At 39.8% G+C, this 26,144-nt stretch overlaps 3 protein-coding genes across 3 annotated transcripts in view; 2 read left to right on the top strand and 1 right to left on the bottom strand.

Annotated features, from left to right (window-relative positions):
* Positions 1-3,439: 3,439 nt before the first annotated feature.
* mrpl55 (mitochondrial ribosomal protein L55) lies at positions 3,440-13,778 on the top strand. Its single transcript, XM_059984268.1, has 3 exons — positions 3,440-3,608; positions 5,864-6,065; positions 12,075-13,778. The coding sequence occupies exons 1-3, from the start codon at positions 3,568-3,570 to the stop codon at positions 12,219-12,221; spliced, it is 390 nt and encodes a 129-aa protein (XP_059840251.1). The 5' UTR covers positions 3,440-3,567; the 3' UTR covers positions 12,222-13,778.
* On the bottom strand, positions 6,143-21,676 carry LOC132401918 (uncharacterized). The gene is made up of 2 exons (XM_059984267.1): positions 21,643-21,676; positions 6,143-11,558 (listed from the first exon to the last, which is right to left on the bottom strand). The coding sequence occupies exon 2, from the start codon at positions 10,189-10,191 to the stop codon at positions 9,070-9,072; it is 1,122 nt and encodes a 373-aa protein (XP_059840250.1). The 5' UTR covers positions 10,192-11,558; positions 21,643-21,676; the 3' UTR covers positions 6,143-9,069.
* Positions 15,724-26,144, top strand: part of slc5a9 (solute carrier family 5 member 9) — a 53,328-nt gene continuing 42,907 nt past the window's right edge. The window contains exons 1-3 of the mRNA XM_059984266.1: positions 15,724-15,979; positions 16,784-16,855; positions 22,321-22,425. Coding sequence (XP_059840249.1) covers positions 15,878-15,979; positions 16,784-16,855; positions 22,321-22,425 — 279 coding nt within the window. The 5' untranslated portion in view covers positions 15,724-15,877. The remainder of the gene's footprint in view (positions 15,980-16,783; positions 16,856-22,320; positions 22,426-26,144) is intronic.

Below are 26,144 nucleotides of genomic sequence, written 5' to 3'. Positions count from 1 at the left end.
TTCCTGAGGAAGTGCTGAATTTTTTAACTGCTTCAATTCTTCATGTTAATATAATCCAAAATGTTGTTGACAGCACATTTCTTTGATTGAAACCCAGTGATAATTAAGGAGCCAAAATCTATGTGTGACTTTGGCTGGGAACCTGCATGTGGTGGTTTCATTTACTAAGTGCCGTTGTTCCTTTTAGTGTTGGAGAACAGTTGTTTGGGAATCACTGTGAATGTAGACTGAATAACGAATGGCAACACATTTTAGAATGGTGCATACTGTACATGTTGAATGAGCTACTTTAACCTAGAGGGTGCAAGCTTGTTCAGCTTTTAAATCAAAAGCCACATTGACAAGATGAGAGTAAGCCTGTCAAGATGAAGCATAAACACAAAAGAATGCTTAGAACAAATAGCAATGGATGTCCTCTTAATTGATCCAACAGCTGCTGATGAGAAATAAAAATATTCAACTGCAAACACTACCTTAGATATACAAAACATATGAGGATGTCATAGCATCAGATTATTCAAACTTCCTAATGCTGCCAATTAGAAATGACAACGAAAGTGAACACAGATCTATCAGGATAGCCTCCAACCTGATACCATGAATATCAATTTCTCCTTCCAGTAAAAAAATGTCCCTCCCCTCCTATTCCCCACTCTGGTCTCTTACCTCTTCACACCCTCCTACCACCTCCCCTGGGTCCCGTTCTCCTATGGTTCCAGTTTAAGACGGTGCTACCAAACGTATGCAGCAGTTCAAAAGGCAAAAACAATGACTAAAAACATTACTAGTAGCACCTTTTCTGAAGTAAATTGTGTTACATTATCACCACAAACAACAAAGAGACGAGTGGAGGTGAAGCAAATTCCAGGGATGAACTGTGCTGGTACATTGCAGAATCAATGCGGATGGAGTGAGCTATTTGGAGGCGTCAGGGCAGAGGAGTTCCAGTGCCTGTACAATTGGCCCAGGTGTGAAGTTGGATCACTCTGGGTGCCGAGCTGATTTGGAGAAATCAAGTGCAGCTTCAGGCTGGGCAGCGAAATCTGGGCCCAAAGGGAGTTGCTGAGTGGCGGGGTTTCGACACGGTGTGTTTCACTATGCCGGGGCCAGGTCCTAGCACAAGATATGTGACGATTTTGGACAACTTGAATGCCGGCCCAGGTAGACTGGAAAGACATCACTCACTTTTCCGCAATATTTACTCCACGCTCCAAGGGGCTGAGGCAATGAAGACTGCCCTGGTTGCTGTGCTCTGTGCCCCTTAATATGATGAATGGATACCAAGGCTTTGGGGCCTACTCCGGGGTTCGGATCTAAGGATTCATTTAGGTTCGGAATGTTGTTGCTCAGTTCTATTGATTGCATAATTTGTATTTCAGCCCCTCCCCTTCCCTTTCTCCATGCATCGGGTGCTGGTCTTTATTTTATTGTTTTAATTGGGTTAGGTGGCTTAATTGTTACAGGTGGCTGCCTGTAAGCAAACTTATACATTCTTTGATGATAAATGTACTTTGAAACTTTGGTCCACTCACCTCTCCTACCAGATTCATTCTTCTCTTACCCTTTACAGACATCCCACCTCTCCCAAAAGTTCTGGGAATCTCCCACATATTGATAGCAGCTCCCTGACATCCGCAAATTATATAGAATATCCCGGAAACTGATTTTTTTGAGAGACAGAGAGAGGATGAATCCTGATTGGTCTCTCTTTGTGCTAAGTAGACCTATCAGTTTTCTCTATGGGCTGGCTTTAGTCGACCTTTCTCTCTATTTTATTGTCCATCATTTCAGTTGTGTCCTGCTGCGCCATGGCAGTGTTACAAAAAAAGAAAATATAAAACGTACTTCACCCCAGACTGCACTAAAGTGTACCCCTGCCTAATAGGGGTCAAAATTAATGACAGTGTTGCTCGCTGCACTGTTTGCAACAGTGACTTTTCTTCTGCCCAAGGTGGGTTAAATGACTGTTAAATGACATGTTGAGGTGAGTTTAACAGATGTCATTTGTTCATTAGCATAGCTAACGTTATTTAAACTAGCTGGCTAGCTGCTAAGGAGCTACTCTATTACTGTCCTACATGATGAGGCCAAACTCCCTGTAGACTTGCTTAAAGTTGTAATAGAATAAAAAAATGACTCCATGATAATATAAGTACATATTTTAATGCCACATTTTCTGCATAAGACAATATAATAAGGATACACCTTATGATTGTATTTCTTTTAGGGACCACAACATATTAGGGAGGCTAGGTGCAGGGAAGGCTGCTCACAGTTCTCTTCAGCAGAAAACCAAAGTCTGACAGAGATGGCCATTAGAGCTGAGGTGTACTTTACATCTTTCATCATTGAGCATCATTGCCAGGTGCTTTCAAAAAATCTTGGACAAGTTCCCAATGAGAGACAAAATCTTGGAAAGTCTGTCAGTGGTCAATACAGAGAGCCAAGATGAGGTGAATCCAGAGCAGATTTCGACTTTGTCAGAGAGATTTCCAAATGTGATCAAGGCAGATGCAGGAGAACAGCTCCACTTGGAAGTCCTGGATTATGTCTCAACTATCCTTGAAGGACTGGTGCCAAACTACAAACGTTTGCCAGTTGATGAGTTCTGGGGGAAGCTGTGCAAAGTAAAATCTGTGAGCACAGGGCAGTTGAGATTCAAAGAGCTCTGCCAGTTGATGAAGCTGCTTTTGGTGCTGCCAAATTCTAATTGTGATGTAGAAAGGGCATTCAGCATGGTGCTTCAGAATTCAGAAGTCAGCTGTCTCACTTGTGAATCTGATGTCTTGCAAAATTAACAAATTCATTGACACAGACTGCTATGAGGTTGAGACTTCTGGAAAAATGCTCAGACCCGCCAAGCCACATCACAGTACAGCAAAAGAAATAGAAAAGCTATTTGCATTTGCATTTAGCTATTAGCATTGAGGCTGCCAACAAAATACTCAACGTGTATGTGTGTGTAAATAGTTTCAATATGTGATCAAATATTGTGTTCTTTCATAATCAAATGTCCTGTATACATACACCCTTGGAGGTCGACTGGGGGAACGGGGTGGTGGTGCTCCCTCCCTGAAATGAGATTTTGCAGGGTGGGATGTCTGCCTTTACTTTGCCTACCCACCTGGCCTCACCTATCACCGCCTAGCTATCCCTCCTTCCCTCTGTCCACCTTTTTATTCTGTCGCCTTCCCTCTTCCTTTCCAGTCCTGTCGACTGTTTATTCATTTCCACAGACGCTGCCTGACGAGCTGAGTTCCGGCAGCATTCCGCGTGTCTTGCTATCACAGCAATGTCTCCTTGGAAACAGAGCGACATCGAACCAGTCAATTCCGACAATAACAATATCAGTATTCTACATTCTTTTGCAGGGAACAGGTTTTCCATGCAAAAGCATCATCTGTATTCAAGCATTGGGTAAAACACATGAAGGGTTCCGAAGGCACGGCGGTATCAGGAATGGGTTAATTACCACGCCGGGCCGGCCCACGAGGTGGGAACCTCAGTTCCGAGCCTCTGCTGCGCTGGGGACCGGGTTCTCGTGTTGAACGCTTCCGGAGTCGGTAAATGGCGGTCCCGTGGAGCGCGCGGCTGCGGTGGTTTGCACCGTAAGTATCGGCGGTAACGGATTGCGCAGGCGCAGAGCGGACTCAGCGCTGGAAATGAAGAATATTAGTCGCAGTAGTGCCCAACCTCGGTGTACAAAGTCAGAGAGCCATCGGAACTCTGGTCTGCTGCTGAGGGCATCGAATCGGGGAGGAATGGGGGGCGGGGGAATGAAAGTCTTTCTGTGGCACGATCCTTGGAGTTAAACTTCATCTCCTGCTTCTGCCGTGAGTTTGCATCCTTTGTTGCAGTTATGCCCTCAGGTCAATTGCAACTGATCTTTAAACACCCTCCACCTGCCAGGTGTAGATTTGCCTCTAAACAGCTTTTTCTAATTAACTCCTAGATCCTGCCTAATACCCTTGGTCCAGTTGTATATTCTCCCATGAGGTTCATCCTTATCTTAAAACTTAAGGAGTTGTGATCACTAGCAAGAGAAAATCTGCAGATACTGTGTGTTATGATTACTTTTTCTTAAGCATTCTCCCATTGACGTGTCTGTCACCTGGCTAGGTTCCAGTATAGCCCCTCCTCTAGTTGAACTATCTATTTACTGATTTAATGATCCCTCTGGTGCACCTAACAAATTCTGCCCTGTCTAAATCTTTTACCCCTGTCTACGTAGGGTAAGTTGAAGTCAGCCACTCCAACAACCCTGTTGTTTTAGCTCTTTCCCCTAATCTGCCTGTATATCTGTTTCACAATCTCCCAGTGGATATTGGGGGTCTGTAGTATAATCCCAACAGAGTGATTACACCTTTCATATTTCTGAATTTTAAAGAAGTTTAGAATAGAAAATTGAGTAATAGAAAAGTTTAATTTCATCTTATTGCAATGCTGGTAAATGTGTTTAATGAACCAAATGCCAATTCATTAAATGGTTGACTGTAATATAAATCCGCTGTGTTTATTACATTAGATCTTAGCCCGATATCTCGTTTGGTGCAGCAGTACAGTCATTGAATCATACAAGACAGAAATGGGCCCAACACTCTGCTGGAGGAACTCAGCAGGTGAACAGCATTTGTGGGAGGAAAGGAATTGTTGACATTTCAGCCCAAATCAGGATACAAAGTTTCAACTCAAAAATTAATAATTCCTTTCCTCTGCAGAGTTTCGCCAGTAGATTGTTGCCCCAGCTTCCAGCATCTAAAGTCTTGTGTCTCATGGAAGCAGGCCCTTTAGACCAACTCGTCCATGTCAACCAAGATATCTACATGAGTTAAACCTATTTGCCTGTGATTATCCCATAACCCAGCCTCTACTGTCCATGTACTTGTCCGATTTTAAACTTTAAATTTTACAAACCTCTGCTACTTTCTCTGGAAGCTCATTCTCCCACCTGTGTGAAAAGTTGTGCCCCTTTAAACCTTTCCTTCTCACCATAAACTAATGCCTTCTACTCCCATGCCCTGAGGAACAAAACTTACCATACATCTTGTGTATGCCCCTCATGATTTATATACCTCTATAAGCTCACCCTCAGCATCATAGGCTCAAGAGAAAAAAAAACAGTTGCAGTCTCCTTGTCACTCAAGTTCTCCAGTCCTGGTAACATTCTTGTGAATCTTCTCTGCACTTTTTCCAGCTTAATGTCATCCTTCCTATAGTTGGAGATGTTATACTTTGTATGGAATGTTTTGTTATTATGTTTTAGGTTGACAAAAATTTTGAATATTATCTTAAAGAATATGAGTTGCTCTCAGTAATCTCATTATTAATTCTTAAACAAATATTAAATGGTCTATTTATCTAGTCCTTACTGGATTATGGTAGCTTGCTATGCACTAATTGTCTGCTATGAGATAACGTGCACTTTGAAAGCACTTTACCATATTATGCTGTGGGATGTCATTGAGTAATTCAGCACAGAAGTGGAACTTTTAGCCATCATGCCCATGTAGAGGTCATGCACATATCTATACTAATTCAATTTACCAGCACTTGGCCTATAGCCTACTAAGGTTATGAGACAGAGCAAATTGATACATAAATGCAAGCCTATTATTTCCCAAAGGAGTATTAGAAAAATTATGACTGTTTGGTAACACTGTATGCTTTGGTATAATCAAAGGAGCCAGAACAGAATTTCTCTTCAGAAATCAATTATAATTATGTCAGTTCAATAAATATTTAAATCTAAAACTTCATCATGATAGAAGTGCTCACACGGGCTTGAGTGTAATGAAGTTTGTGGTTAAAGTGTTTGGGTAATATTTTACTTAAATTTTTTTGACAATTTTTTTACATTTAATAGTTTCTTACAGTTAAATGCTTCTGAAAGGTTGCTTCCTGCCTCATGTCCTTGGCAAAATCTGCCCAAACGAAACAATTCAAATAGAACTTCAGTAGTTCGCGTTGGAAGGCAAGTCTACGCCAGGCTGTATCCTGTTCTGCTGGTTCAACCTGATGGATCTACTATCAATATCCGATACAAGGAGCCCAAAAGAATTATCACTGTAAGGATTTACCAATTAATGTTTAATTAGTTTTTTTTATAAATGGTCTAAAGTTTAAAAGAGTTTCACAATATTTCCAAGAAATGATATGCTAGAACCCACTCACATAGGAACAGGGGTCATGCCACCAGGCCTTTCTACCTTGCCCCACCATTTTAAGTGATGGCTGTTTCAAGACAGATATTTCAGATAAAAACAATATCACATGCGCACCAACTTCAATCATCTGCTCATGAGTGCACGTACAAGTATATCATAACATCCCTCTTTATATCAAAACAAAGTAAAGGAACAATTGTATTTAACAATTAAACTCATTTCTCTGGAGTCTGCTTTCCAGTATATTTTCATGGGATTAACTTTCAAAGCATTCATTAATCATGCTTTATGTCTCTATGCGTGTCACAAATACATACCACTCATTATTTCTGTTTGTGGGAGCATATATACAAAATATAAAACATACTAAAATTCGACTTTAACATCAAACTACAAACTACACAACCTCAAATAGGACATGGTCCTCCTCTGAGTATAAACATGGCATTAAAATGCCAAATAGTGTCACAGTCTTATTGTTCATACAATTATTCTGTGTAGGACAAAGTCTTCTAGGTATTGTGGCCTTTTCACTGTGCGGCCAGAACGAGTTTTTACTGTTTTGTCTGAGTCTTCTTGTTTGTTATTTGCATGTTTCAACGTTTGTGTTGTATCACTAGCGTCTGCTAGTGTTTGTGTGTGCATTTGATGCGGTAGGCACACTGTGATCATTGATCTTGGTTGTTTGACCTGATTTTGCCTGATAATGTGCTTTTCAGGCGGTTCCTCGGCCGTGTTTCGTAGATGTATGCGTGAAGTAGATCCCAGAAGGGGTTTGAACTGCATATGAACGCTCATCAAGGCGCCAACACGCAATTGCTTTCTCCCAATTCTTTTTACCTTGCACCAGGGGTTGCACGCCCACAGTATCCCCTTCGTCGAGTGGGGCAAGATCTTTGGCTGATTTGTTGTAATTGTCGGCCTGCTGCTGGACGCGTTGTTTTGTATGCTTGTGTGACAATTCATCAGACGCTGGGCAGGACTCGTGCTGAGCCCTTGCGAAGGTGTGTTGAGCTGGTTTATAAGTGCAAGGTAGGGATCTGCTCGCAATTTGCTGCTCTTTGTGAGGATCCGCTTAGCTGTTTTAACTGCTGATTCAGCTTTTCCATTTGCTTTGCTATTTCCGGGACTGCTACACAAGAGCTCAAAATCCCATTCTCATGTAAATCTGTGAAATTCCGCTGACGTGTATTGTGGCCCATTATCACTTGTGTTGGGCTACCATATCTTGAAAGTGAGCCTTCAGTTTGCGAATAACGGCAGTGCTGGTCATATCGCAAAGAAGGTCTACCTTGAAGTAATAGCTGTAGTAATCAGCTGTGATGAGGTACTCTTTTCCTTCGAATGTAAGTAGGTCGGTACCTATCTTTTCCCACGGCCAAGCAGGTACCTCATGACTTATAGGCGATTCTTTCTGCTGATTCATTTCGTATGTGCAACATACATCACATGTAGCAATATATTGCTTGATGTCACTGCTTATGCCTGGCCAAAAAAGACATTCGCGTGTGCGTCTGAGGCATCCTTCTATGCTCAAGTGTGACGAATGAATCCTTTCCTTCATTTGCTTTTGTTCACTTTGCGGTATGGTGACACGCTCACCTTTGAAGATTAAGCCATCTTGGACTGCAAGCTCATCCCTATAGCTACAGTAAGGTGCGAGTTGCTCTGGTAGCTCATCGCGGATTGGCAGGTGCAATAGCATGTTGACTTCGTCGAAGATATTCTCCTGGTCTGGAGCACTGCTAACTGCTCACAATAGCGTATCTGTGAGGTGCGTGAGCTTTCCTTGATAGTAGGTGATGTCGAAATCATAGCTCTGCAGGCGAAGAAGCATTCCCTGTAGGCACTTTGGTGCCTTCACCAATGGCTTCTTAACTATCATTTTGAAGGTTTGTGATCGCAGAGTACTCTTGTGAAGCAGTCAAAAGTGTATTGATGAAAATGCTCAAGTGCAAAAACGATTGCAAGCATTTCCTTTTCGATCACTGTGTAAAGCGTTTCTGTGTCCGTTAGCGCTCTGCTTGCATTCTTCTGGAGAAGTGCTGCCCCTAGGCCTTTGTTGCTGGCATCTCATTGGATGGTTAGCTCTTTCTTAAAATTGTAGTATGCTAACACCGGTGCTGCAGATACCATCGGCTTGGTCTTGGAGAGAGTGTTTTGCTGCTCAGCTGACCACTCCCATGCTACATCTGGCTCTGTCAGCTGTCTTATTGGCTCAAGGTATCTGAGAGACTTGGTAGGAAACAGCTCAGGTAGTTGACAAATCCGATCAATCACTGCACTCCCTGCACATCTGTGGGTGCTGGCATGTTGAGAACGTCAGCGACCTTTTTAGGATCTGGCTGAAGTCCCTCACTTGTGATGAGATGCCCCAAAAGGGGTATCTCTGTCGCTCTGAAGACAGATTTGTTCTTGTTGAGCCTGATATGCTGCTCTGCACAACGCTGTAATAGCTGCTCAAGTTTCACATCATGATCGGCGATTGCCCTTCCCTGCGTTTCCCCTTTTCAGTACACCAGAATGTCATCTGTGACGCAGATCATTGCCGGTAATCCTTCCAGTGCCTGATGACATGCTGATTCCAAACGGAAGTCTGAGTCATCTATACCACCCAAAAGGTATGTTGAAGGTGGTGAGCACGCTTGATTCACTGTCCAATTTCACTTGCCAGAATGCAGAACTCATATCAAGCTTACTGGTCAAAATATGGCAAAATGTCCTCTATTACCGGAAGAGGGTAGTGTTCTCTCCTCAGTGCTTTGTTCAAAGGTCAAGGGTCAATGCATCTTCTCTGCAACCACTAGCTGGCTAACCCACCTTCTATGTTCATGGACTGGAGCTATCACCTTGCGATCTACCAGTTGATCAAGCTCAGCTTTCACTTTCTGCTTCATAGCGTGAGTTAGATGTCGTGGGATAACGCTGTGGGTTGAACTTCCGCATCAATCTGTAGATGGGCTGCACCCGGAAGCTCCCTGAGCGCATCGAAGAACACCTCTTCATAGCATTCTTCTGGTGTGCATTGTTTTTCTTTGAGTGTAGATACATGCACTCTGCAAAAGTTGTCATCGGTGATCATAATCAGCTTCATTTGCTGGCTGGCCCTGCTTCCCAATAATGTTGTAAAGTTGTCAGTGACCACAACAAATTTGACAGAATATTTGCGGTTCGTCGTGGGGTTATGCAATTTCACTCTGCACATCCCTTCTGCATCCATGGTGGTCTTGTTCCACATCATCAGCTTTTTTGTGCATTGTCTTGGTGTGTGATCTACTCCCTCCAAGTATTTGCGGGGTAAAATGTTAATGCTTGACCTGCTGTGGTCTTGGAAATCTATTGGCTTTCCATTGATGAGCATCTGTGCGAATACGTCATCCTTTGTCTTCAAACTGTTGGCCACCAGTATGACATTGTCAATAAACTTGGTGCTGCTGTCACTGTCGGTTTGGTCATCGCTTTGTGCTTCCACCCTATGCACAGGCTTCTGCTTGCATACCTTTGCAAAGTGATTTCGAATGCCACAAGCCTGTCCGTATGCTGGGCATTGTTGCTTGTCTCTTACATGTTCTGTGCCACAGTACTTGCAAGGGTTCACTTTACTTCTGCAGCTGTTCAAGGTACCTTTTGCTCTGGCTCCACCGGAAGCACTAGCCTTCTGTCCAGGATGCTTCGAACCTTTCTTGTTAGCGCGAGGTTTAATCCCATGGACAGCAGTGGATCTGCTATCTGCAGCTGTACTGAATAGTTGTAGGTGTGATTCAGCCATTTCTGTGCTTTTACAGATGTCAATGCAGTTATTGAGCGTTAGCTTTCTCTCTTGTAACAGACGTTTTCTGGTTTGAGAGTCATTAATGCCCAGTACGATCTTGTCTCTCAGCAGACTGTCTGACATACGCGAGCAAAGATTATATGTCTCTGCAAGAGATCTAAGGCTGGCAAGAAACTCATCTTGTCTCATCTTGTTCTTGTTGCCGCTTGTTGAACAAGTACCGTTCACGTGTCTCATTTTTCTCCCCGATAGCATATCTGTCAAATGCAGCTAAAATCTTTGTAAGGTCTTGGCTTTCAGCCTCATCTGCGAACACAAAACTGTTGTAGACCTCAAGTCCTGACGGTCCAATTGTATGCAAAATTAATGCCGTCTGGTATTCTGGAACTTGTTTGTGCAGTTGTGCCATGACGCTGTAGTGAGTCCACATCTGCCGCCATGTCTTCCATTCGTCTATCAGTCCGTGGTTGAACGTCATGGCCAGTGGCAGGCGAATGCCGCTGACTGGGGGAGGACTTCTGGCCCGACCATGGTTCCCCAGCACAGGGTCGCCCGTGGGTGCTGGGTGCTGCTGAGATTCTGCTGTCTCACCTCTGGGTGTTGTTTCTACACCCATCTCTATTTGTGGCTAGTTGCTCATCTCGGTTGATACTTTTCTACACTTACACTCACCCTCCGATGTTTCAGAGTTGCTCTATTATTGTGCTGCCAAAAAATTGGGCGTTGCGGTTGAGAAAAAGCAAATTTTCTGAGCACCACTGCTGCCACCATGTTTTGAGACAGATATTTCAGATAAAAACAACGGCGCATGCGCACCGACTTTAATTGTCTGCCCACGAGTGCACGTACAAATATATCGTAACAATGGTGGCTGATCTGTGCTAGCCTCGATTTCTGTTCTGCACCATTTCTCCAAAACACTCTATTCCACATCTAAAAATTATTTATTGCCTTCTACTTTGAACACTCCTGATTATCCAGCTTCCAGCTGGGGCAGAGATTTACCAACTTCCAAGAGAAAAAAATTTAAAGTTTATTTCTGTTTTAAATGACTGGCCCTTTATCATGTTGTTATCACCTCTTTGCTTGAGACTCTCCTACTAGTGTGATAAGGTACCACAAGTCCATACTTCAGTTTCTTTCATTAGGGCATTTTTATAGTTTTTAACTTAACTAATATAATTTTTAAATAATACTTTTTTAATAATTTTTAAATAATATTTTAAATAATTTATTTAAAAGTTAAATGTCCTCATTAAACTAATGTTTTTTTATAGATCAGATGTTCAGTGTTGTTAGTTTAATGTAATCTTGAGACTGGGCACTACGAAGTAAAAGGGATGAGTGCAAGTGCCTGTGAATATCATAAATTTTCTTAAAATATATAATTTATCATTTATATTGTGTTATTTTCCTACCTCCATGCATTCCAAAACCCTGATATGGAATAAGCTGTGGGCAGGATAGTCCTGACGAAGGGTCTCGGCCCGAAACGTTGACTGCTCATTTCCAAGGATGCTGCCTGATCTGCTGAGTTCCTCCAGCTTGTTTGTACGTGTTGATTTGACCACAGCATCTGCAGAGTACTTTGTGTTTTGTAGTCCTCTGAGGAGACAGATAGGCTGGTGAAATGGAAAGATGAAATTTAATTGTGAGGAATATTGATAGGAGGACTGGAGAGAAAGTGTAAGCTAGAAAGCACAATTCTAAACGGGATGCAAGAACAAAGGGGTTCAAGGTGATATGGGCATTTTTCTGTGAAAATGCAAGGGTAGGTAAAGAAGGTTTATATATATTTGTACATTCTTCTAATAACTGCATGGGTTTCTAGGTTCTTCAGTTTTCTCTTACATAGGTTGTTAGGATGAATTGATTATTTTCAATAATGCTAGTAGTGGTAGGTGTTAGGAGAACTGCCAAGGAATTGATGGGTATGTTGGAAAGAATAATAATACAATAGAGGAATGGGGTTGCTTCGAGAGACGGGTGTAATAGCCTCTGTGAAGAATATCTCGACAAAAAATATATCCTTTGACAATTTACGTCATATGCTTGTAAGTACATTGAGTATTGTTGTGACACAGGTATTGGGTTGTTTACCATAATTTTGAGAATACTCTGTAAATGATTTGTTACAGATGCCAGTGGATGTTTCTCTTCTACCAGAAGCTGAACGGAAAGCAAGAATGCACAAACGTCGCCCCAAGAAAGTCAAAGTAAAAGAAGAGCAACTTGAAGATGAATTTAAAGTTGAAGATTACAGCAAATTCTGGAAGAAAAAATAATCTTCAGATTGTTGGGTTTTAGAAAGGCAAAGCCATTAGTGAAAGGCTTGATGTGTCAACGGCACTAGAACGGCAGATTGATGGTGCTCATATATATAAGTCTCAATAAATTTGTTGATGATTTAATGAACTTCGTATTTCTATATGAACATGGGAAATAAAGCAATGGATTCTTACTGTATTTCTACACCAACTGCTAGGAGAAATGTTTTTGAATATTAATAAGTTGTTGGCCTCCAACTATCATATGCCAGCTTAGATTCCTTCCCCTCCCCCCCCACCTTCTTGTGATTTCTGCACCATTCCTTCCCAGTTCTGATGAAGGGTTCCAGCCTGAAATGTCAGCTGTCTGCTCCCAACCATTGATGTTGCCTGACTTGCTGAGTTCCACCAGCATTTTGTGCATCTGTAAAATCTCTTTTGTGGTCCCAAAACTTGTAATACTCCAAGAGCATTTTGACCAATACCATATAAAGCCATAGCATTACAGCCTCGTGTTTATATAATTATGCTTCCTATGCCTTTTCTGCCTACATTATAGGAGTTTGACATGCATGTATTTTGATAAATTGCTCAGTGCCATGAAGAACTAGTTAAATTGGCTTGAGCTTTACAATGTTATTAGTCAAGTCAAATCACTTTTTAATTGTCATTTCGACCATAACTGCTGGTACAGTACACAGTGAAAACGAGACAATGTTTTTCAGGGCCATGGTGTTACATGAAACAGTACAAAAACTAGACTGAACTACGTAAAAAACAACACAGAGAAAGAAAAACTATGCTAGACTACAGCCCTACCTAGGACTGCATAAAGTGCATGAAACAGTGCAGGCATTACAATAAATAATAAGACAATAGGGTAGTAAGTAGGTGTCAGTCCAGGCTCTGGGTATTGAGTCTGATAGCTTGGAGGAAGAAACTTACATAGTCTGGTTGTGGCCATTTAACTGAAATATTACAGCTAATTTCATTTTATTATTCTAAAGATAGAACAATATGTATAATAAATGCAATCTTAATAAATGAATAATAGTTTTGGTACTAAGATTACAGACTCGCACTTTGTGATCCGTTGAATAATGCTTTACTAGGATAGAAACAGTTACAGAAATGATGGAAGAACTCAGCTAGTCAGCAGCATCTGTGGTAGAAGAAACCGGTCAATGTTTTAGGTCAGTCCCCTGACCCTTCCCCAGCATCACATCAGTTCTGAGGAAGAGTTGCTGATCAAAAGCATTGACTGGTTTCTCCTTCTACTTATGTTCCTCAACTCAGTTCTTCCAGCATTTCTGTACTTGGATTCTAACATCAGTGTTACTTGTTTTCTTCTATTAGGACAGGAGAGTGCTGTGAATGGTTTGGCCTCATTAACATAAATCATGCCACATTTAAAACTGAAGTATGATTTTGTTTTAACACTGATAATGTGACAAAAACGGAATGGTGGAAAATTAATAACATGGATAAGTCATCTGCATAGGAGCTGTTAGTTCATTTCCAGTTTTAAAAAGGCCAAAGAATGCCAAAGTTTACACATGCTATAGAATATATGATGGTAAAAATATGGAAATCAAATTGACTAATCTGTTTGAAACCGGACTCTCATTAAAGTTTGGAGAATATTTGAACGAATGCCAATATTTGTTATCACTGCTTTGATGATTGCTTAAACAAGCTCCAAACATTGTGAAATAGGAGGAAATAAAAATTGTATCCCAGAAGTCTTATATTTGTAATATCTACTTAAGCATAGATGTATTGCAGTTTTAAAAATACAAATTTAGAATAATGCTTAAAAATATTAAGATTATTGAGGTAAGAAATATGTAAATGCCCTTTATTACCAGTTAAACTATCAAAACTGCTGAACTGAGCTAATAGCATTCTGCATTTGGCTCATATCCCTCTGAACCTTTCCTTCTAAATGCCTTTTAAATGTCATAATTCTACCTGCCTCTACCACTTCCTTTGGCAGCTTGTTCCATTTCATGCCACATTCTGTACTGCTTGTGGGGAGGGGAGAAAGTTGCCCTCAGGTACCTGTGTACTCTTTCTCTGCTCAGGATATCAAAAATCCTGACAGGTGCTGGGAGGATGCTTGGCTTGCTAAAGATGCTAAGAAGAACAGAACAAAAGTGCAATGAAAAAGAGCATGAGATTGACACCCAGTGAAAGCATAGCTGAGACAGCTTTCCAGCAATATGCTTTGGATTTGAGAAACAGTATTAATAAAATAAGAGTGTTTGGAAACAGCCATCCTTTGAAAGGACGACATGATGAGGAAAGTAGAAACAGGCATCTTTAACTGAAAGGAAATGTGTTATTACCCATTCATGAGAAAATCTGCAGATGCTGGAAAATCAAAGTAGGGCACAAAATGCTGGAGGAACTCAGCAGATCAGGCAGTATCTATGGAAAAGAGTAAACAGTTGTCGTTTTGGACCGAGAGCCTTCATCAGGACTATTGAGCAGTAGTATCAAAACTACGCCCTCTGGTCTTGGGCTCCCCTATGGAAAAGACTGGCCACTTAATTCATCTATGCTCTTCATGAGATAATAAGCTCTATAGTTACTCTTGGCTTCCTACACTCCAGAGTGAAAGGTCCTAGCCTATACAGACTCTCATTAACCCAAGCCCTCCAGTACAAATAATATTCTCATGAGCATTTTTGCGGTCCCAACGATTCAGAAATAGCTTCTTTCTTTCTCTCTGATTTCTGAATGGACATTGAACCCATGAACACTACCTCACTACTTTTTTGCACTACTTATTTAACTTTTTAAATATATATTCTTACTGTATTTTACCTTTATTATTATGTATTGTAATTTACTGTTGCCGCATAACAAATTTTGCGCCATATGCCAGTGATATTCTGATTCTGTAAGCTGACATCCCAACTCCTGTACTCAATACAATCAATTACACTGGACCCACCTTCACCATGCTCTCTACCTGTGTTGCCACTTAAAAAGAACTATGCAGCTGCACTGCTAGGTCTCTGTTCTGCAACACTCCACAAAGCCCTACCATTTACTGTGTTAAGTCTGGCCCTGGTCCTTACTAAAATGCAAAACCTCACATACACCTTGAATTAAATTCCATCTACCATTCCTCGACTCCCTACCCAATTGATCAAGATCCTGTTGTGATTTTAAATAACCTTCACTGTCCACTATACCACCAATTTTGGAGTCATCCTCAAATTTACTAACATGATTTGGAGAATGAGCAGATTTAGACTTGCATAATTGTTTGGCTTAGTGGTTTGATGATGGCATCTGAAAAGTAACAATTCCAGAAAGATTCATAAGTTTGTTTTGTCTCAATTTTAGTTATGCTTAGAGCTCCTAAATTAAAAAATATTTTCAAACTGATTTCCTGTCATCACCTGAAATTGCATCGGATCCATGTTAATAGGGAGTTGTTTTGCTTGACAGCAATGTACAAGTGAAACAATGGGCTTGTCATGAGAAGCTTGAATTTGATATGGTCATCCAACAAGAAGCTTAGCAGATTTATTTTAAAAAAGTGATTGCTACATCTTGGCAATGATTGTAACGCCCTTACTTCAATATGTTAATAATTAAATGTGTCCAAAGTTCAATTTCAAAAGAACACAGCTTACAAAATTCAATAGTGAGACTACAGAATGGAACCGACACCCAGAGTTTCGAGAATATTTGCTTTGGAGATACCAGACATTATTGTGGTTGTTATTTACTTTGTATTTGTTATGTGTGTTGGAATATGGGTGAGTGCAGAGTACTTTGGAATAAGCAGTTCTCAAAATGTGATAGTTGTACCCTTGAACTGTGGCATTTTTAGATAGTGTTTAAATATCTTCCACGATGTTTATACTTTTGAACTTGAATGTATTATCACCTCTGGAGTTTAAAAACCCTTTGGTGTATTTTGATATGTCAATATAGTACAATATGGTTCTAAACAAACTGCAGCAGTTACTAATTTAGAGTAACTAAATGACATAATTAATTGCCTGAAATAACATTAATTTTGCCTAAATTTGTCTTTTATTATAACTTTAGCTCTCTTATTTTTATTGGTATATATTATTTCAATGACATGCATAAAATCAACTGCTGACTGCCAAACTTTTATGTTCTCAAAACTTGCAATGTAGTTAGTGATTACATATGGATTGCATTTAAATGTTTGAACCAAAATTAATCTTTATGTTATAATACTCTGAAAATTAAGCTTGTGAAAATTTTATTAATTGAACTTCTATGCTGGAATTAAAGCAAAATATGAGAAACAGATTACAATTATTTTTGCTGAGTAAGTTTATGCCTGCTGGTTATTTCTTGGCTCATTTTAAACTAAAAATTAAAGAAATATAAAAACAAATATGAATTTAGAAAGCTGAAGAAATACTTTAATAACATTGATTTGAAACAGTTCGTGATTTCTGAATATAAAATCTTAAGTGTATTCCAAAGGCCTTGGTGCCTACAGTTTATTTTTAACTGGTCTATTTTCCTTTTCATTTTGGACTTTGATTAAGAGAATTGACACTCAAATCTTTCTATATTAGTCGTCAATGAGAGCCAACCGGAACACTGTGGGAGGATATTTCCTTGCAGGAAAATCTATGACATGGTGGCCTGTAAGTTCATAAATATAATTATTTTTCTGAAGTAAGTTAATATTGGTTGTGGATTAGTATAGTGTTCAATCAGTGATAGTATTGTGCATTTTGTCTTGCTAAATGTTACAATTTTTCTGAAGTTTCAAAGAGCATTTATTATCAAAGAACGTATAAATTATACAACCTTGAGATTTCTTTGCTTTCAGCCAGTAAGCAAACAAATCTCAAGATTTTTTAACACTTAATCAAAAAATAGACTAACTTTTATGTGTAGTCTTGTCAAGGATATTTTCAAATTTTAGAGGAGACCATTCAGCTATCATGCTTGTTCCGGATTATTCCTATTCACTGCTCTTTCCCCATAGTGAATGTACTATTTGAATTCCTAGACCATAAGATACAGAGCAGAATTAAGCCATTCAACCCATCGAGTCTGCTCTGCCATTTCATTCATGGGTGACTTATACCTGTCAAACCCATTGTCCTGTCATCTTGTAACCTTAGAACCCCTTACTACTCAAGAGCCTGTCAACCTCCAGTTTAAATATAAGACATAGGAGCAGAATTAGGCCATTTGGCCCATCGAGTCCTCTGCCATTCAATCATGGCTGATGCTTTTTTTCTATCTCCTCCTCAACCCCAATTCCCAGCCTTCTCCTTGTAACCTTTGATGCCATATCCAATCAAAAACCTATCAATCTCTGCATTAAATACACCCAATAGCCTAGCCTCCACAGCTGCATGTGGCAACAAATTCCACAAATTCACCACCCTTTGGCTAAAGAAATTTCTCAGCATCTCTGTTTTGAAAGCGCACCCCTCTATCCTGAGGCTGTGTCCTCTTGTCCTAGACTCTCCCACCATGGGAAACATCCTTTTCACATCTACTCTGACTAGGAAGCCTTCCAGTATTCAAAAGGTTTCAATGAGATCCCCCCTCATTCTTCTGAATTCCAGTGAGTACGGACCCAGAGCCATCAAATGTTCCTCGTATGATAACCCTTTCATTCCTGAAATCATCCTTGTGAATCTCCTTTGGACCCTCTCCAATACCAGCACACCTTTTCTAAGATGAGGGGCCCAAAAGTGTTCACAATACTTAAGTCGAGGTCTCACCAGTGCCTTATAAAGACTCAGCATCACATCCTTGCCCTTGTATTCTAGACCTCTTGAAATTAATGCTAACATGGCATAAGCCTTCCTCACCACTGACTCAACCTGCAAGTTAACCTTCAGGGTGTTCTGCCAATGGGCTCCCAAGTCCCTCTGCATCTCAGATTCCTGAATTTTCTCTGCATTTAGAAAATAGTCTGCACATTTATTTCTACTACCAAAATGCATGACCATGCATTTTCCAACATTATATTTCATTTGCTACATTCTTGCCCATTCTCCTAATCTAAGTCCTTCTGCATCCTACCTATATCCTCAACACTTCCTGCCCCTCCACCAATCTTCATATCATCTGCAAACATAGCAACAAACTCATCTATTCCATCATCTAAATCATTTATATACAGAATAAAAAGAAGTGGTCCCAACACTGACCCCTGTGGAACACCACTAGTCTCTGGCAGCCAACCAGGAAAGAATCCTTTTATTCCCACTTGCTGCCTCCTACCAATCAGCCAATGCTTTAAACATGTTAGTAACTTTCCTGTAATACCATGGGCTCTTAACTTGATAAGCAGTCTCATGTGTGACACCTTGTCAAAGGGCTTCTGAAAGTCCAGATATAAAATATCCACTGCAAAATATCCTACTTGTAATCTCAAAGAATTCTAACAGTTTGTCAGGCAGGATTTTCCCTGCTGATTTTGTACTATCTTGTCCTGTGTCACAAAATACTCCATCACCTGATACTTAACAATTGACTCTAACATCTTCCCGAACACTGAGGTCAGGCTAACTGGTCTATAATATACTTTCTGCTGCCTTCCTCCTTTCTTAAAGAGTGGAGTAACATTTGCAATTTACCAGTCCTCTGGCACTATGCCAGAGTCCAATAATTTTTGAAAGATCATTTCTAATGCCACCACAATCTCTAATGCTACCTCTTTCAGAACCCTGGGGTGCAGTTCCTCTGGTCCAGGTACTTGCGTACCTTTAGGTCTTTCAGCTTTTTGAGCACCTTCTCGCTTGCACCCACTTCTCTTCCTTCACACACTACAACATCAGATACACGGCTAGTGTCTTCCATAGTGAAGATTGATGCAAGATACTCATTTATTTTTGCAGCCATCTCCATGTCCCCCATTATTATTTCTCCTGCCTCATTTTCTAGCAGTCCTATATCCACTCTCATTTCTCTTTTATTTTTAACATACTTGAAAAAAACTTCAGCTATCCACTTTGATATTATTTGCTAGCTTGCTTTCATATTCCATCTTCTCCCTTCAATGATTTTTGTGCTATATAGGTTTTTTAAAACTTCCCAATCCTCTATCTTCTCACTAATTTTTGCTTTGTTGTATGCCGTTTCTTTTGCTTTTACAATAGCTTTGACTTCCCTTGTCAGCCACGATTGTACTATTTTACCATTTGAGTATTTCTTCATTTTTGAAAAACACATGTCCTGCACCTTCCTCATTTTTAACGGAAACACACACAATTGCTGCTCATTGACATACCTGCCAGCAGCTCCTTCCAATTTACTTTGACCAACTCCTCTCTCTTACAACTGTAATTTCCCTTACTCCACTGAAATACTGCTACATCAGACCTTACTTTCTCCCTATCAAGTTTACCAGTGACTTGTCCTCGAAAGCCACCTGTGGCAATGCTCTCCACAGATTCACCTTTTTCAGGCTAAAGAAATTCTCCTCATATCTGTTCTAAGGGGACATCCTTGTATTTTGAGGCTGTGTCCCTCAGTCCTCTGGCATCACTCCCTTGTATAGGAAGGAGATTCCTCCCTCCCCCCCCCCCTTTACATTCTGGGATGCATCCTACCTAAGGTGTCTTTTCCACTTTTGAGTATCCCCATTCTGTTAAATAGCTCCTTTATTTTTAATGAATTCAATATTGCTATTGCCTCCTCCATTATTACAGTATTGGTAGCATCATCTTTGTTTACTGAAGGTGTACCTAATGTTACTATACCAGACTTCAGCCAAGCCCTTTGTTTCAATAATATGATTTTTGTCTTTAATCACTCCTTTTTGTCTAGATTTTTGTCTCTAATCACTGGTTTACTCTTAAGATATTTATGGGTGACTTACCTTTTGTGTTATGAGGTTTTATGCAAACTCTTTGCTCTCTTTTTAAATCTTCAATGTAGTTGCCTATAGTAAACTTTATTTTCTACTGCGTAATGAAACCTTCTTAAACCTAATTCAGTTTTAATCTGACCTTGATCTTTTTTTGCCCATCTCTTCAGCCCTTTGCCCTAAATAAGATTAACTTTTATGTTGCATTTAATGAAATGAATTGCCACAAGCCATAGAATATTATTAAACAAAATAAGGAGCCACATATTTGCATTGGTCTTTATCATTTGTAAGGCCAATGCTTATTGCTTCAAAACTGCTCAGTTTATGGACAATTATAAACAAGACTCAACAGCATGCAATGGATCTGGAGTTACACCTAGGCCAGAGATTGTAAGATTACCTTTAATGAAGCATATTAGGGAAAACTAGAACAACAATCTGATTGTTTCATGATCACTATTTCCAGATTATTTTAATTCATTTGTGGTTAAGTTCCTATCTACCCCGTGGGGATTTGAGCTTGACACTATATTCCAAGTCAAATGATTAATAGTTTTGCTATGCCACTGCAGTCCTCAAGATATTAGAATAGATGTCCAAGTGCTTGTCTAAGAGAAATACTTAATGTAGTGTTTTCCACAAAGAGTAAAACAGCGGTGTGTTTTACGCAGGGAATTCCAGAATAACAGTCTCAGCCATGTTGTTATTTTTCTACTGTATGCAGTATGTGCAGCTCGCCTACCTTACATGTCACCTCATTCAATTCCAACCCATTTTAGACTGTCTGATATTTGTTTGGCTGGTCCTACATATTTCTGAACTATTCTTTGCTGCTATTTAGCTCTCTTTAATGCCTAAACCATGTTTTACCTCTGTAATATTTTATCACAATATTCATCCCCTGGAAGAATAATTTAAACCCTTTCAGTTAATGTTTCATTTTCTGCAAGTATTCAAGTTCAAGTTCAGTTTATTGTCATTCATGCGTACACATGCATAGAGCCAAATGAAACAACATCCTTCCAGGCCAAGGTGCACAACACAGCACATACATATAACTCACACACAACACATAAAGTAATATTGCCACAAATAAATTAACAACTAATAAGGTGCATATATGATGCAAGTCAAAAAGTAAACAGTATAATGCTACTGGCACTTCATACATGATAAGACCAGGGTGGTGGTGGGGAGTTCAGTAGTCTTACAGCCTGGGGGGAGAAAGCTGTTTCCTATCCTAACATTTCTTGTCCGAATGCTATGGTACCTCCAGCCTGATAGTAGGAGGTCAAAGACATTGTTGGACGGATGGGAGGGATCATTGACAATGCTAAGGGCCTGCATATGCAGCACTCTTGCTAAATATCTCTAATGGATGGAAGAGGGACCCCGATCTTCTTCTCAGCAGTATTGGTCCCCTCCACAACACCCTTCAGCCTTAAACATGGTCACATTACCCCAGGTATTTGAAAAACTCCCAGAAACATTTTACTTTCGGCAATCAATTATTCCTCCTAATGCTATATTCACTCATGCACAGTATAAGAATTGTTGAGGTAACTACCTAAGAAGTCATAGTTTTTAACTCACCTGGTAATTCCTGAAAATTTTAATGTAGAACTTTGGAACTTCCTTTCCTTAATGTTACATCCTGTATAGGCCACTGCATCTGGGTATATTGGGTTTTCACCCTTGTAGCATTCTAATAATGCCCTGACTACTTCATGTTAGCTGCCAGAAAAAAATAAGCAAGGAAAATAAATAACTGATTAAAAAAACTGGAAGAGATATTACTGCTATCTCAAAGTCTGTTAAAAAAAATAGTTTACTTTTTATGCTTCCTTTGTAAAGGCTGCTGCTTTCTAGACCAGACTTTAGTTTGCAGCTGCTTCATCTGTTAGGCAAATCAAAGAACTTCTAGTTGTTTATTCACTTGCCCATACCTGAATCAGGTTCATTATTATTTGTTTTTCTGTTATGAAGTTTACAAGATCAAGTAGTTATAAAAACTAGAAATAATGACATTAGTTCTACTGTCTTTGTGATAATGATGATAAAATGCATGGGTAAATTAATAACAGGAAATCTTAACTTCACACTAAAGAAAATAGATAATGCCAGCAAATGTTTATATTAGTTGGATAAATAGAGTTGTAATCAAATAATTGAATAATGATACAAGTCACGAGGAAATGCATATATAATGACATGGTTAACATTGGAACCAGTGCAGTATTTTGATTCTATTTGTTTTTGCTTCATGAACAGATTGGGGCTTCTCTAATGTCCAGTAATGTTGGGAGTGGCCTGTTTATCGGTCTGGCAGGCACTGGAGCTGCAGGAGGCATTGCTGTTGGTGGTTTTGAATGGAATGTAGGTTTGGTTGATATATTTCCAAAGTGCACACAAAATCGAATTCATAAACAGCATATACTTTTAAATTAATCTGTCATCCACTGTATTCTTGATCTTAGTTCAAAATCTATTCATCGAAATTTCAATTTAAATTTTAAATCAATTGCTCTTTCTAAACATTAGCAGCTACAAAATAAAATCAACAAATCATATAGTAATAAATCCTTGAATTTATTCAGCTCTGCACCCTTGTCATGATATAATGTTTATTTGAATGTGAATTAATTACTCCATTGGAAGGACAATATTTTCACTTGCATTGAAGAATGTGCAAACAAATCAAAATGGGATTAGGATGTCTTTACCTTTGCAGGTCCTCGTATAAAATCCATGGAAAATAACAAACTTAATTACTTTAACCTAATATTCAAAGCACGACTTATATATAAAAACATTTTGTTAATACACAAATGTTCGTTCAAGCTTATTTAAATGACATATATTCAGTAGCTGCTTTATTAGGTACAGGAGGCATCTAGTACAATGTCCACCAAGTGTAAATATGATGGATGCCACATACAAAGTAGAAACCTGTTGTTTACTAATTGCTGACAGCTTAGAGTTCTGCTTTGGATAATCCCACCTCTGAGAAAACAGGCCTGAGAATAAAATATATTCTAAAATAATTAAGGGCTTTATAGGATGAGTATGAACATCGATATTTTCTTTATTCGTACAAAAATTGCTTTAAAATGTGTGTTAAACTTGGAAATAGCAATTAATGAGGAACCAGTTTAGGTTTTAATAGGTACATTTAATGTCAGAGAAATGTATACAATATACATCCCGAAATTCTTTTTCTTCACAAACATCCACGAAAACAGAGAATGAATGACAGTCAAATGTTAGAACCACAAAGTCTCCCCCAGCTCCCCCCCCCACACACAAACAGCAGCAAGGCAATGACCCCCCCACCCCCACCAGCAAAAAATCATCAGCACTCTCTACCGAGTACTCAAGCATGCAGCAAAGCACCAATAAAGACACAGACTTGTTTTACCCCAAAGACTATTCGTTCACCCGGTAATTCGACTCACCACGGGCTCTCTCTCTCTGTCCCTAATAAGGGAAAAAGTTTTCTCCGTTTCACAGCAAGAAGGGAGACATAACAAACAACTCTGTGATTTACAATATTATAAGTTTGTTGCATCGCTTTGTCTGAACTCTGTGCCATAGTGTCGGCCCCAGAAAGGCTCAGATCTCCGGGCACACAACCCATGGCAGCTAGCCCGCTGCTCCCGATGTTCCGTGTTCTCCCGCGACGCCTCAGTCATGGGCACCGGCCTAGAATCAGCATGTCTCCAGAGCCACAAAAAAACATGTCCTTACAATGGAAATGCTACAGAGCAGCAGGATAATCAGACAGTATCAAACCAACACAGCACTATCCATACGCAGAAACTACAGACCGAGACATATTTTTGTCTTATCAGATGTATCACGGGTGTCTCAACTTTATTGCTGAGCTCTTCATTGCTACAGCTTAATCTACAGGCAACTATTGCTATGAAATACAAAGTAACCCATCAGCCGACTAATTTTAGATACCCACACCTTTTCCATGTCACTCAATTTGCTTCACATTAGTTTGCAATACTGTCTTTACTAAGATATCTCAATATATTTCACACTGGTGACTCAGAAGTGTCAATGATTTTTAGAATTTTTTGATACAGTAGTATCACACCCATGTTGTAGTGAGTGCCACAATGCTACCATTTGACAGCAGACTTCAAAAAGAAGCATTCTGCTCCAAAGTCTGTCATGGAAAGTGATTACCAGGTGCACAAAGGATGAGATTCAAGGATATGCTCAAAGTCTCCTTGAAGATTTTCACCTACCACACTAGATCTTGGAAATATCTCTCAAAGTGAAAAAAGCACCTTGGGTAGTATTGAGAACCTTGGGGTTATACATTGGAAGCACAGAAAAACCCTGCATACACACAGACTATCCACACACCTGTTCTGATGAACATCACTTAATCTACCTGTGGAAGAATTTGACATTCCTGTATTAGTCTCATTTGCCATACACCTAAATATGACATGAAGTCACATTGGCTGTTTAACAACTGAAAAACAATAAGCCCTAGAGGTCACTTGGTATTTCTGCTGAAGCCCTAAATCGTGGTTAAGAAGAATTTCATTCACAATAAACAACATTATCTTACTCGTGTGGGAAGAGGAGAAGAATGAGAGGCGATCTCATAGAAACATAAAATAATGAAAGAGATGGATAAGATAGAGGCAGGAAAGTTGTCCACTGGTAGGTGAGACTAGAACAATTTGACATAGCTTCAAGATCCGGGGGAGTAGATTTAGGATGGAGATGAGGAGGAACTGCTTTTCCCAGAGAGTGGTGAATCTGTGGAATTCTCTGCCCAATGAAGCAGTGGAGGCTGCCTCAGTAAATATATTTCATACAAGGCTGGATAGATTTTTGCACAGGTGGGGAATTACGGGTTATAAAGAAAAGGCACGTAGGTGGAGATGAGTCCATGGTCAGATCAGCCATTTTATTGAATGGCGGAGCAGGCTCAATAGGCCAGATGGTCTACTCCTGCTCCTACTTCTTATGTTCTTATGTTCTTAATTTTCTTGTATTCATCTCCTGACTTGTGCTTTTCAATAACTTTTTTGTGGAGTTGCTTGGGGTCTTCTTTTGTCTTAATGGTGTAGTTTTTGCCAGGATACTGACTCTCCAGCAGATGATCTATTCCTGCTCCTATTTCTTATGTTCTCATGTAACGTCAAGGAACCTCTGAGACATTGTACAGCGGAGTCAGCCTGTCTCTCCTGACTGTCATAGGGAAAATATTGTCAGTATTTTGCTCAATTACCTGCTATTAAGTGGTCAAAGACTGCCCTCCCATATTGCAATGGATATGATCTCCCCTAATCACCAGCTCCAAGAGAAATACTATACATGGCTTTTTTGACCTCCCAAAGGTCTTTGGCTCCTTTAAGCAAGAAGGATTTTGGAGCATTCTTTTCAAATCTGGCGACCCATTGATATTCAAATCTACCTTACATTTGCTACATGGCAGCACATAAGCCAGACCATAACCAATTATTCCACAATGGACCTATTCTCAGTACCACAGATAGAACATCATCCCTGCATGTGCTATTCCTCATTTTCTGCTAGAGTAAAGTCAGTTTACAGGACAAATTGTTAAGCTTTCACATATATCAGTATCAGAGTCATTCAGTACTATCATATCACAGAGTGCACACAATGCTTATATATGTTCATGTTTGGTGGCCAAAGTAGGTCACCTGAATGTACAAGCAAGTAGACATAAAACAAATATTCTCTGAATATATCCACGTTTATCAAGATGATAAAGGTGTGCAAGGAGACTTTGGAAAACATGGGCAACTTCTCACTTCTCAGAGCCAACATCCCATGAAAGCAAACACTGACGATGTAATTCAGCATTGTCACAATGGAAGTACTTGGCCATCTAAGCAAAAGAGGGTTCAAAGTTCAAGACCTCAAACCTGGCGTATAGAATGTTGTTTATCAGGCAGACGAGATATCTGCCCTCCTACATCCTTAAAAATAAGAGATATCTACAGCTAAAAGCACTGAGAAGCCAACAATACTACCTGTGCAAAATTCTCCATGTCGACTTGCAAGATAAGTGGAGCAGTATCAGCATCTTGCCATGG

This window comes from Hypanus sabinus, chromosome 11 (assembly GCF_030144855.1).
Source record: "Hypanus sabinus isolate sHypSab1 chromosome 11, sHypSab1.hap1, whole genome shotgun sequence".
NCBI classification, from domain to species: Eukaryota; Metazoa; Chordata; class Chondrichthyes; order Myliobatiformes; family Dasyatidae; genus Hypanus; species Hypanus sabinus.
Note: the sequence above shows the minus strand (reverse complement) of the source record. Positions and strands in the feature narration are given on the sequence as shown.

Bases quoted from the DNA above. Each gene is read 5' to 3' on its own strand.
- mrpl55 (XM_059984268.1), top strand. From the start codon at position 3,568: ATGGCGGTCCCGTGGAGCGCGCGGCTGCGGTGGTTTGCACC. The intron at 3,609-5,863 runs GTAAGTATCGGC...TACATTTAATAG, and splicing joins CGGCTGCGGTGGTTTGCACC to TTTCTTACAGTTAAATGCTT. The intron at 6,066-12,074 runs GTAAGGATTTAC...GATTTGTTACAG, and splicing joins AGCCCAAAAGAATTATCACT to ATGCCAGTGGATGTTTCTCT.
- LOC132401918 (XM_059984267.1), bottom strand. From the start codon at position 10,191: ATGCTATCGGGGAGAAAAATGAGACACGTGAACGGTACTTGTTCAACA.